This window comes from Sinocyclocheilus grahami, unplaced genomic scaffold, assembly GCF_001515645.1.
Source record: "Sinocyclocheilus grahami isolate Dianchi unplaced genomic scaffold, SAMN03320097.WGS_v1.1 scaffold58.1, whole genome shotgun sequence".
Lineage (NCBI taxonomy): Eukaryota > Metazoa > Chordata > Actinopteri > Cypriniformes > Cyprinidae > Sinocyclocheilus > Sinocyclocheilus grahami.
In genome coordinates this window covers 3,475,713-3,488,667 of record NW_015505237.1, presented here as the reverse complement: position 1 = coordinate 3,488,667, position 12,955 = coordinate 3,475,713, and the positions used below count along the sequence as shown (strand labels likewise).

Sequence of the window (12,955 nt, the reverse complement as noted above, 5' to 3'; positions counted from 1 at the left end):
ATCACAGCGCGCACAACGCTCTGCACTTACTCCCCATTTTTCTCAACATGGCAACAGGAGAGCTGTCAGTCAAGACATGGGAAACAAAGGGACTAGCGTTACTTATTTGAAAAAGTAACTCAGATATTTCCTTCTAAATTAAAAAGTAATGCGTTACTTTACTAGTTACTTGAAAAAAGTAATCTGATTACGTAACTTGCGTTACTTGTAATGCGTTACCCCCAACACTGCTTGCGTATTTAAATGTCTGAAACCAAAAATAAGCATTATATGGTTGAAAACACTGAATATTTGTGATAATATGACAAGCGCTCAGCGCGTCCAATCTGGCTCCGCGCCAGCCAAAGCGCGAAAGCGGATTTAAACTCAGCGGTTGATGACGTGACGCACTGAAAGTTCTGATCGTACGCGTTAAAGGGTTAAGCTATCATATGGCTGAAGTGTAACAGAATAATTCGCACAATCGAGAAATTATTATTTTTTTAAATCTCGGATTTAGATTGGCCCTCTCTGACCGATACCCGATTCGAGAAAAATGGCACTATCGGAGCCGATACCCGATATGAATATCGGATCGGCGCATCCCTTCATGTCGTATCCATCCTATTTCTTGGACTCCTTCCCCATGTACCTGGTGGTAGTAGGAGTAGGGCCCTTGTCCAAGAAGTGGACCTAGTGGGGGGGAGGGCTGCTCCCTTGGGCCACCTAGTCCAGGTCTACGCCCCTGCATAGGGGTACATGTATCAATCAGCGAGTCATCCAGGAAACACCACAAGCATGTTCCTGTCCTCACAGTGACTGCACACTATTTGGCAAAGGCCAGTGGTACCAAGGGCTTGGACCTGGATGGGGAGATGAGATGCATACCTGATAAGATCCTCCGTTTGCCTGACTGCTCCAGTTGCTTTCACCCTCCTCGGCCCAGCCTGGCTTGCTGGAGGGGGAAGCGGAGCCATCTTCAACAGAGGAAGGAGGGGTGCGGCGCGAATCCCCTCCACTGTCGGATGCCCGGGAACGTGAAACAGGTGCAGGCCCATCTTGGGATCTCTGCTCCTCCCTTGGCTCCCTGTTACAACAAAATATAAAAACAAAGTTTTCAAAAAGAACTTCAGTGTGCAAAAAGTTAAATTAAACGACCAATGGGAAAACATTTTGGAAATGCTTACCGGGTTCCATTTTTGTTTTCAGACCGTTCCTCTTCCCCATCATCCTCTCCTTCATCATCGCTGAATTTCAACTTTGCGGAGTAGTCAATTTCTTCCTGTGCTCCTGGAGACAAAGCAAATCACCAAGAAAAGGTTACTACTAGTGATGTCATTTTTCATCATTTCCATGATCGATCGTCGTTTAAATTAATGATCAATTAATCAATTAATCAATTAATCGTTAACCTTAATACTGTGAAATGCATCTATTGTAGTGGCATATATTCACCGGCATGACAGGATGTGCAAATGCCACTCAAAATGCATGCTTTCTCACACGAATTAAAGGGGTTTTAGTCTAAATAAAAGGAGGATTGTAAAATGAATAGATGTGATTATGATCATTTGATAAAATGAAGAGAGCACGCCGTAGAACGGATCATTTTACTTTGTTGCCTTTTTCAGATCCCGTCATGGAGACCGCTAAACGCGCCTCTTTAAATAGTTATATTGTACTCGTTGTTGTATTTGAAAACACAAATCGCAATGTTTGCAATTGAAATTATTGGCATTTAAAATAAAATGATCCCAAACGTTACTGCGGCTCGTGGGGCTGCGCCGCACAGTCAGAGAACCGCTTCTATCGGCAGCGCTACGGAAAACACTGCTGCTCACATGAAACATATTAATGCGCTCACATGAAACATATTAATGCGAGTATGACAAGATACAAAGCTTTGTTTATAAGATAAATGATGGGTTAGCAAGTTACATCGTGACTATGGGTTTGCATTCATGCTGTTCAGGCTGGTCTTTCGCCACCTGGTTCTATCTCCCCTTCACGCCCCATGGTGACGTGTAAAGATTGCAGCAAAGAGTATAGAAGACCAAGAGGCGAAACGCTGATGCTTTCTGGGTAACAGCCACTAGGTGGCACTTCGGTAGCGTGGTCGCCATTTTGGAGTAAAAATTCCAACTGGACAACAGCACAGATACACAGAAACAGACAGAATAACAACGAAAGAGAAGTCAAAGTGGAATAAAAGAATACAATGTTGGGCAATCCACTGCAAAAACTATCAGTGTGACAGTAAAAATCTTGCCTTTCATCGTGTTCCCAAAGACCCTGACAGGTAATTACTCACAAAAGTGTAAAAATATTTTGTGTTTTGAAGTGGGACGTAGCACTGTCTTATGCACCTGCTGACTTTAACTGTTTTTAGTCTAGTAGTAAACTTAAATCCATTTAGGAACTGCAGTTCCTAGCCATAGAAACCATAATAATGATTTATATGGATATGACTAAGTTATAATGAGCTTATTGCAACTTTACACATTTACAATTACTTACTATATTATTATTTACTATTACTCCACTAGGTCTGAAAAATATTGTACGTTTTAATCCCCTAGAACACACTACAAACATGATGATGGGGGGGGTGTATTAATTTGGTGTTTATAATGCTAACACTTGAACTTAAAATATGTTCAACCAAAACTGACATGGTTTCTAGAGAGCAAAAGGTTGTGTGAAAAAAGGTAAGACTTTAAAATAAAGTCTGTAAAATAAACTGTTAAAAGGATTTGATGATCACTAGTCTAGTGATTGAACGTTATTGTTGTCATCGTTCAGGCTATATTTCAGCTTCAATGCACGTTTTTTTAAACAAAGCTGCTGATATTTGCCATAGCGACAGCAAGAAGCTAGTGGACTGCCGAGTCGCTTTCACTCCAGAATGGCTGAAGCGTAGTGCTGCTGCTGGACTTCTATTGGCTTTCACTTCTTGTCAGTATAAGTTCTTTGATCGCAGTCATCCAAATGATGAAAAAGTATTACCATAAACAATGTACTTATGTGACACCGCGAAATAAACGATAGAGCATAATATGAAACGATAGACTTTTTATTTCATCCATCCGATATATATCGTCATATCGCACAGCCCTACTTTTAATCACTGTTTTCGCATCTCTTACTGTGGTAAATATGCGGGGGGAAATGAAAGATTTCATGGCCATGAATTAAGAATTCGTTCCTATGATTTAATTCGTTCCATTATTTTAGTTAAATCATGGGTTTTCTAGGGAACAAATTAATGAAATATAGACAGTGCCCACAAATTATTAAGTCGAACGTAGAAACAAATTACGAATTATAGCCTAACCCTATACAGGTGCATCTCAATAAATTAGAATGTCGTGGAAAAGTTAATTTATTCATTCATTTACTAGGCTACACAATCATGGGGAAGACTGCTGTTCTGATAGTTGTCCAGAAGACAATCATTGACACCCTTCACAAGGAGGGTAAGCCATAAACATTCATTGCCAAAGAAGCTGGCTGTTCATAGAGTGCTGTATCCAAGCATGTTAACAGAAAGTTGAGTGGAAGGAAAAAGTGTGGAAGAAAAAGATGCACAACCAACCGAGAGAACCGCAGCCTTATGAGGATTGTCAAGCAAAATCGATTCAAGAATTTGAGTGTACTTCACAAGGAATGGACTGAGGCTGGGGTCAAGGCATCAAGAGCCACCACACACAGACGTGTCAAGGAATTTGGCTACAGTTGTCGTATTCCTCTTGTTAAGCCACTCCTGAACCCCAGACAACATCACAGGCGTCTTATCTGGGCTAAGGAGAAGAAGAACTGGACTGTTGCCCAGTGGTCCAAAGTTCTCTTTTCAGATGAGAGCAAGTTTTGTATTTCATTTGGAAACCAAGGTCCTAGAGTCTGGAGGAAGGGTGGAGAAGCTCATAGCCCAAGTTGCTTGAAGTCCAGTGTTATGTTTCCAGAGTCTGTGATGATTTGGGGTGCAATGTCATCTGCTGGTGTTGGTCCATTGTGTTTTTTGAAAACCAACGTCACTGCACCCGTTTACCAAGAAATTTTGGAGCACTTCATGTTCTTCTGCTGACCAGCTTTTTGAAGATGCTAATTTCCTTTTCCAGCAGGATTTGGCACCTGCCCACACTGCCAAAAGCACCAAAAGTTGGTTAAATGACCATGGTGTTGGTGTGCTTGACTGGACAGCAAACTCACCTGACCTGAACCCCATAGAGAATCTATGGGGTATTGCCAAGAGGAAAATGAGAAACAAGAGACCAAAAAATGCAGATGAGCTGAAGGCCACTGTCAAAGAAACCTGGGCTTCCATACCACCTCAGCAGTGCCACAAACTGATCACCTCCATGCCATGCCGAATTGAGGCAGTAATTAAAGCAAAAGGAGCCCCTACCAAATATTGAGTACATGTACAGTAAATGAACATACTTTCCAGAAGGCCAACAATTCACTAAAAATGTTTTTTTTTATTGGTCTTATGAAGTATTCTAAATTGTTGAGATAGTGAATTGGTGGGTTTTTGTTAAATGTGAGCCAAAATCATCACAATTAAAAGAACCAAAGACTTAAACTACTTCAGTCTGTGTGCATTGAATTTATTTAATACATGAGTTTCACAATTTGAGTTGAATTACTGAAATAAATGAACTTTTCCACGACATTCTAATTTATTGAGATGCACCTGTATATAGACCTGTCCTGCTCGTGTCCCGCAGCCCTGTCAAAGTGCAGAGCCCAGTATGAAACAATTATATCTGGGGAAATTATAATTAAACATGACTATGTTACTACATTTCAATACAAAATAAATTTAAATGGTTTCTGTTTTAATGTACTTTTAAAGTTAGGATGACATTAAAAGCATAATTTGTACATTAGTGTATCATTTTCACCAAAGATCCAGCCCTGTCACTCACAGCCGCTTGCACGTGTTTTGCGCATGAGCCACACACACCCCAAAATTAAACTGCTTAGTCGTCCATTGACAGCTTTAATCGATTGCATCTCTTATCAACAATTAATCGATTGTCGATTAATCGTTGACATCCCTAGTTACTACGCTGTCATTATACGTTGTACCTCTATACCAATATTGAGCAATAAAAATGCTGGGTAAAATTTTTAACATTTAGCCACTGTCATTTGTTAAACAACCACAAAATAGGCGAGTTACCCAATTATTCCATGCTAATGTACCAGAGTAATGGAAAGCATTCCTCTTACCAGCCCAGCCCTCATCTCCATCATGGTCCAGCTCATCCAGCTCCTTCAGGTCATCCTGTTTGAGGATGGATGGGCGTTTTACCACTTCACCCCGAGGGCCTCCAGGGGGCCGCCCATCTGGCCCTACTCCACCCTGTGACCGAGAAAACCTGGCAAGAAGTAATTCGAAGAAAGTTAGGAAAGCCGACTGGATGACTGTGGAAATAAATATTGAATGAATTAATTAATGTATTTTCTACTAAGTATTAGGGTTGTGACGGTGAGGAAATTTTCACACCGGTTAATCAACGTGTGACAACACCGATAATACCTGTATCACTGTGGGGGCAGGGGCATTCCCTCTTCCCTTGCTTTCCTTCGCTTTTAAATAGCTTGCAAAAGCGGCGTGCGCATTTTACTTTCACTTTCAAATAGCGGCAATTCGGCGTAAAGCAATTGTTTGTTTTTAGTTAGAATTTTCCCTTTTTTCCTTGCTTTCCTTCGCTTTTAAATAGCTTAAAAGCGGTGTGCACATTTTATTTTCACTTTCGAATTAGCGGCAATTCGGTGTCAATTGCTTGAATGCAACAACAAAATACAACGTCAAACTCACTTTAGCCTATATATAAAACATAGAACTTTTATTAACAAAACAAATAAAAATACACCATGCTATAGGGCAGGCTATGCCTAATATAAAATAACAAATAACTTACATAAAGTTTAAATAGGAAGGCTATACAAGACTGGAAATAAGTATAATATATAGCCAAATAAATATGAAACGTAGAACGTTTATTAGCAAAACGAGTAAGAAAGCTTGGCGGCACGGCATACACATTGATGTCAAATAAAATAAATAAATTACACAAAGTTTAAATCAAGTAAAAATCAGCAAACAATGTGGAACCAATTAAATAAGAAACGAATGTTTAAAAAAAAACTTCCAAAATCACCTTAAATAAACGGCAAATGTCACCAGGCTTTTCAAAATCCAAAATACTGCCAAACGGGCGCTTTTGCATTTAGTTTCGAAACTAAATCATCCACCATCGTCTTGTCTGTCTCACCCCACTCTTCTTGTCAGTCAGCTCGACTTCTTGTCAGTCAGCTCTCCTGACTGGATAAATGAAATCTGATCGGTGATGCGACTGTCGTTCGGCACGCTACATTGAGCAGCCGCATTCAGTTTTTAATTGTAGTGTCTGTTCTTTTACTGAACTAAATAATTTTTATTACAATATAAAATCTAAACGACGGTGGGGGTCGGTGACGTGGTGGGCAAGTGACGTAACCGGTGTTGCGGCTTAACAACGGTATCACTGTCTATCATGGCAAGCCTACTCAGTATAAATATAAATATTCTTACCTAGGGACCTCATTTGGGGATGGGTACCTGTACGGTCCCTGTGGACCATAAGGGGGTGGGAAGGGCAGGTATGGTGGATACATCTAGAGAAAAACATCCAGAAAGAACAGAAAGGCTATGAATGCACTGAACAAATCAATCACAGTTTTAGACATTCTCTACAGATGGGCCAAAATGAAAATGTACGAAACTTACGAAGGGAGGCATGATGCCTCTGTAAGCCTGGAACTGCGGGCCAATAGGTGGCTGGGGGAGGGGAAGTGCGGGGTTGCCGGTTGGGGAAGTTCTAGGCGGCCCATGAGAAGATGCATTCTGCTGTGGGATGGGAGGGGCCCCAGCAGCACCCTCCATCACCATGGCTCCCCCAGCACCGCCCTCCGCAACTGCTTCCCCAGCCAGGGTGGGTGCCAATGCCCGGCCCCCACCATCCCGCCAGCTTGTTACGTCTGGAACATAAAGCAACAAATTATTAATTGAGGAACTGCTGAGAACATGCGAACCAGTACGAATCAGGAGCACTAGAAGATAACAGATATAACATGAATACCACATGCTCCAAAACACAAATTTATTATCGAAAGAAGAAAAGGGCCATCATGCTTACTTTGGGGGCGGAGGCTTGGTCCTGGCCCATACCACTGATCTGCAGTGGCCTGTTCTTTGCCAACTCTGTCCTGGTCTCCAGCCGCCTGCAGGGTGGGAAATTCCTCGCGAGAGAATGGCGACGGTTGGTTTGATCCCTTTCCACCTGTGAAGGAAAGCAAAGGGAATTGAATATCTTTGATGTATAAAGAAGATCCTTCATTACAAACGTCACTTCTCTTGTCCATGCATAACATGATGAAACAAAGATTAACAGCAATAGTTTAACAGGAAGTATCCACTGAAACAACCATAACGTTACATTTCTTAATATTCCTTACTGAGAAATGTAATCATTAGTCCTAATTAGAGTAATTCAACTAATGTTCGATTTCAAGTTCATCACCCTAATTTGGTTTTATGAAATACTGCTGATTAAAAAAAGTCTTATAATTAAACCAATATTTTATATAGGAAACCATTTTACTACTTTGAAACTGTAGCCCACCAATCTAAATTTTTTAGTTTCAAACACTGTACACATATGGCGCTTTTCCACTGCGTGGTATGACTCGGCTCGGTACGGCTTGGTACGACACGGTTTGCGTTTCCACTGTAGTTCAGTACCGCTTTAGAGTGGGCGGGATTATTCACGTGTCGTTATAGTTGCGCCGCCTCTACTACCACGACTCCTAAAAAAAAAAAAACCTTTTTCATTCCGCATCAAGCTCTCGCTGGATCCGCTCCTCTGCTATCAACGGGAGGAATGTTGAACAATGAAACAAACTTTTTTGTTGTAAAAAAAAAAAAAAAGGTGCGCTCGTTCAAAACTGTTGCGTTCGATCCCTCACTGGCTGTGCTGATTTAAATCTAGCGGTTCTTTTGTGTTTGTGTCGCAAGTTCAGTGACGCAGGTAGTGACGATTCTCTCCGGCCAATCCGTGATCAGCAGAGTTTACACGTCACGTTTTGGTAACGTTACGGTTCACTTGGAACCCCAACCGAAGTGGTACTAAAAAAAGTACCAGGTACCAGGTACTGTACCCAGTGGGAAACCCCCCCCAAAAGTGAACCGTACCGTACCATGCAATGGAAAAGCGCCAATAGTGAGTTGTCCTCTTGGTACTGTATCTTACCATCTCCTTGTACTCCATGTGTAACACTGGCCGGAGCCCAGGACCTTGGCCCTGCGGCTAGAGCTTGAGTTGGGGCCTAAGATACACACAGAATTGTCAAGAACCAAACGATGTACCAGAGTAACAAAAAGAATAATTAATTAATGTACATTTAAGCCAAAAATCCTGAGTTCATTGACTTTAAACATGTTCACTAGTATGTGTCTGGTCATACAGCAACTACAGCTGTGAGATGCGGGCTTCATTAGCTCAGACTTGTTGAAAAACAAGTGCATAATGTTGGACATTATTCATGTTTGTGTGATGGCACCTCTTGAGCTGGGGGTGTTCTCGGCACGCTCGGCGCAGATGTCTGTGAGACCACAGGCTGCTGCGACTCCGGCTGCACTGCTGACAATACATCGGTACTACAGGGAAAAAACAAAAACAACAGACATTAGATGGCAGGCATGGACATGTATCCAATCAGACTGCATTTACAGACAGCAGAGAGTGGAAGGTCTCCAAAGATAATTATGCCTTTGCCTGAGTTTTCTACAGTCCAATCAAAACCAGACTTGATGTGATTTTTCTATACAAATTTAAGAATATGGGGGGTCCATAGGGAAAACGATGCACCATTAGAGCACATTGTCAGTTAACTGATCACTTTTTCAAAGGTGATGGTGATGGAGCTGGTAGGGGTTTTATATATATTGTGTGTTAAATTACACAAAGAATAATGTAATGTAGCTCCCATTTAGAATGGTGAGCATGCCTCACCTCTTTGGGTCTGCTTGTTCCTGCTTGCTTGCCCATCCTGTGCCGTCTTTGGGAACGAGCGAGACGTTGGGGTCGTTGCCTTTGTTCTCCGCCTTCAAACTAGGCAAGCTGGCTGGGGGGGGCATGCGCCGTGCAGAGGCAACTTTACCAAGAGACTGTAAGCCATGACGAGGGGCAACTGAAAGTAGAAGAGCGACAGGAGGAGTAAATAAACAAGCGCAGAAACCCAATACCGTCTTGAGGGACGCAGCCTGAGACTAAGCAGGAGAGACTGCAGCATGTGCAAGACCATCAAACTCCCTCATCCATTATGGCTTAGGAATGCTTGGCTGGCCAGTGAAAGGAGCAAGACTATCTTGTGTGGATTTGTTTCAAATGGTTGACTCGAAATTGACTTGAGGTCAAAAATCCCACTTTAACACGCTCACAACAGACTTGGCCCATGCAAAATAGGTTGAGCATTGCAAAGAGCAGTCATTGGTGGTTTCAAAAGCTGAAAAGCACATCTGTCTCGACTCTCAATCCCCTGTTTGTTCCCTGGAGCCAAGCAGCCTGGAGTGCTGGGAGAATTGTATTTTGGAAAAGAGGGCAGTTGGTAGTTCAGCTACTGAATAAAACATAAGCAGGAAAAGCGATGAACAAGACAAACTCTGTCTTAGGTCAAACCTCAAAAGTTCAGTGAGCTGCCCTGGACAATGCTGACACAACTGGAAACTGTTTAAATAACACTAGGGTGGATCCAGAGTGGGATTTAAGAAACTTAGAAATCAATGAACATGAAGCGGCTTTGTTTCAGAAAGGCCCGACAGATTATGTTCTTACACGGCGCACTGCAAAGAACTGCATTATCTTAATATGCAACCGCTGTATTACACAGTTGTGACAAAGACAGATGAGCTGCATCAGTCCTATCAAAACGGCACAGATGGCACAGCAGCCATCACCTCCTGCTAATACATGAAGTGTCTTGCAGTGGAAACCCAGTGCCCTATGATGATTTCCAAGATGCAGATAAAACAGATGGAATCACAGAATCCAGTCTCAAAAATTGAATTTACAGAACAACACAGAATGTGACTAACTTTCGTAGTAAATCAAAAGAAGGGCTGTACACTTAATTAAATTGAGATATGGACAAGTGTCTATAAATATTAAAGGGAAAAAAGACTGCGTGACTCTGTGAATGAGCAGAGCAGTTTCATCTACTACACACACTCAAAAATATAATCACAAATTTTTATTTATTTATTTGTTTTAAAATATCACGATTTTTTTGTCATGTTGGGTTTACTATTTTGCAAGTTGTCTGAGCAGTACAGCCAAATGAATTTCCCCATTTAAAAAAGGCTTTACAAGGTAAAATAATTTTAAATAAGAATAGCCGACATTTAGGCCAAAGTGGGCGAAGATAAAAATCTTTGTCATTATTTTATCTTTGTTATTATAAAAATATTAATTTAGGCTAAAAAGAAACTGAAACCAATGCTGGGTACGGGTATGCGATATCGATAATGATAATTAGACGATATTTTGCTGAGTGTGTTATTGTGCTGGTACCTTAAGGACTGCCGAAGACAGCTGACTCCTAATGTTTTTAATATTCTTCATATTCTGTGTGGTGGTCAGTTCATACTGATAGAAATTAATCTTTTCCAATAAGTTTAAACTGATTTTTGCATTTTATGGGCATTTTTACCTTTATAAAGCCATTTTTTCTAAAAGTGTCCATTATCGTCTTAGTAAAATCGCACCCAGTTCCAGCGGTGCGAAAACGCCAAAAAGTGGGTAGCTCCACAATTAGTTCTGGTACTATGAAAAGGTTCCCGTGATGTGAAAGGCCCTAATGACAAGCGGCAGCATGTTTAGTACTGTCCCTTTAAAAGCAGCACGCATCTAATATACAGGCATGCATCCATTTTTCTCTCAAACGTTTACTTTCACTTCAGACATAACCAACAGTGTTTACATGTAATCCTTGTGTGTTTGGCAGTATTAACTCAATCAGACACAAAACATAACTAAGTCCAGTAATTAGGCACTTTGACAGACTTTTTAGCGTGCGCACGCTTCAGCTGTACGCGCTCAGAGAAAGCGCACATCAGAACAGCACTCGAATGAAATGTTTAACCGGCAATGCCTTAAAACACATGCAAATAATGTACTATTGTGATTGCAAATAAGTGTAGTGTCCCGTGGAGTAACTCTACCGCTGAGATAACATTTGATGTGAATTTATGTTGTGTTGTACAGTATATGGAGACGGAGGCACGCTGTAGCACGATACTACAATATTTCTTCAAAAGCAGATCGTAGAGACATTTTAATCATCCATGATCAAAAATAGTCATATCGCACACCCCTACACCCAATCAAAATATGAGTTCTGTTGAAGAAATTGTGACAGAACTACATTACTATTTTACATTCGAAAAATTTAGATTTTTCGTCCATCTTTTGATTTAAATAACAAACCTCTGTTGTGCAGCACTTTGCCAAAAAAACAATTGTTGAAATTATTACGTTTTTATTTAATTACATTTTAAAAGAATAATTAAACTGTTCATGTTTAATGAATTTATTTGATTACCCCTGTTTTCGATAATACATTTATATTAAATCATGAATCCAGAAAAATGAAACCAGACAACACAATTTCTGAAAAAATAAAACATTTTATAGGGACCTTTTAATGTAAACATTTTTATAAAATTATTAAATTCACTATTCATTTGTTCAGACAAGCTTTTTGATTATTTAAATTTAATGAAACCATTTCAAAAGGAATCCAGAAAAGTGAAATCATAACACACAGAATATTTAATTGTTTTTAATTAAACAATTTAATTGAATTGTTACATTTAAACAATTGCTTAATTTAATTTAATTGTTACATTTAAACAATTGCTTAATTTAATTTAATTGTTACATTTAAACAATTGCTTAATTTAATTTAATTGTTACATTTAAACAATTGCTTAAATGTAACAATTAAAGCAGGGGAAAAAATGGAAATTGGGGGAAAAAATGATTTCATAGGGCCCTATAAATCAATGACAAAATACAGATACAATCACCATGAAACAGAATCTGCAAACTAGGGATGTCAATTTTCGATCATTTCCATGATCGATCGTCGTTTAAATTAACAATCAATTAATCGATTAATCATTAACCTTAATGCTGCAAAATGCGTCTATGCAGCCCGGCATGACAGGATGTGCAAAAGTTACTCAAAAAAAAATAGTAATAATTTTTACTTTGTTGACTGTTTTCCATCACGGAGACCGCTGAACGTGCCTCTTTAAATGGTTTCGTGGTGCTCGTTATAGTATTTTAAAACACTATAGCAATGTTTTCAACTGACATTATGGCATTTAAAATAAAATTATCCCAAACGTAACTGTGGCGCGTGTGCTTGTGCTGCGCAGTCAGTGAACCGCTTCCATCGGCGCTGCTGCAGCAAAACACACTGTTGCTCACATCAAACATTATCATGTGAGTATTATGACCAGTACTTAATTTGATCCTGCTGGATCCTGTTCCGGAAAATCTCAGATTTTTTATTTTAGCGTTGCGGTAGGCCTATTTGTTTTTAAAAATCCGGCATTTACAGTGCATTAGATCGTGACAGTGCATGCGTGCCTGCATACGAGGACGAGCAAGCACGGGTTTGGCTAGATGTATTTGGAGCTTATTGCTCACGTCTCATTCGGCACAAATCCAAATGTTTCCATATTCGTAATGTATTTGAATGTTAAACTATTATTTATAATGTAAAATAGGCTTGTACTTTACACGCATTCGCATATAGATGGAAAAGATCATCCTCTTCACATGAGCAAAAACGTCCTTGGCATAACAGCAGAGTGAACGGGTATACTACGGTCTATTTAAACTGACCAGTGTAACCTTTT

At 40.2% G+C, this 12,955-nt stretch overlaps 1 protein-coding gene across 3 annotated transcripts in view; it reads right to left on the bottom strand.

Annotated features, from left to right (window-relative positions):
- Nucleotides 1-12,955, bottom strand: part of LOC107584310 (protein PRRC2A-like) — a 32,552-nt gene that overhangs the window by 8,366 nt on the left and 11,231 nt on the right. For 2 of the 3 annotated variants that reach the window (XM_016270885.1, XM_016270884.1), the window contains exons 3-12: nt 9,042-9,219; nt 8,590-8,686; nt 8,280-8,355; nt 7,167-7,310; nt 6,758-7,008; nt 6,563-6,645; nt 5,215-5,363; nt 1,167-1,269; nt 868-1,066; nt 632-724 (exon numbers count right to left, since the gene is read on the bottom strand). In XM_016270885.1, the coding sequence (XP_016126371.1) occupies nt 632-724; nt 868-1,066; nt 1,167-1,269; nt 5,215-5,363; nt 6,563-6,645; nt 6,758-7,008; nt 7,167-7,310; nt 8,280-8,355; nt 8,590-8,686; nt 9,042-9,219 (1,373 nt within the window). The remainder of the gene's footprint in view (nt 1-631; nt 725-867; nt 1,067-1,166; nt 1,270-5,214; nt 5,364-6,562; nt 6,646-6,757; nt 7,009-7,166; nt 7,311-8,279; nt 8,356-8,589; nt 8,687-9,041; nt 9,220-12,955) is intronic. The other variant, XM_016270886.1, reaches the window with a different exon arrangement.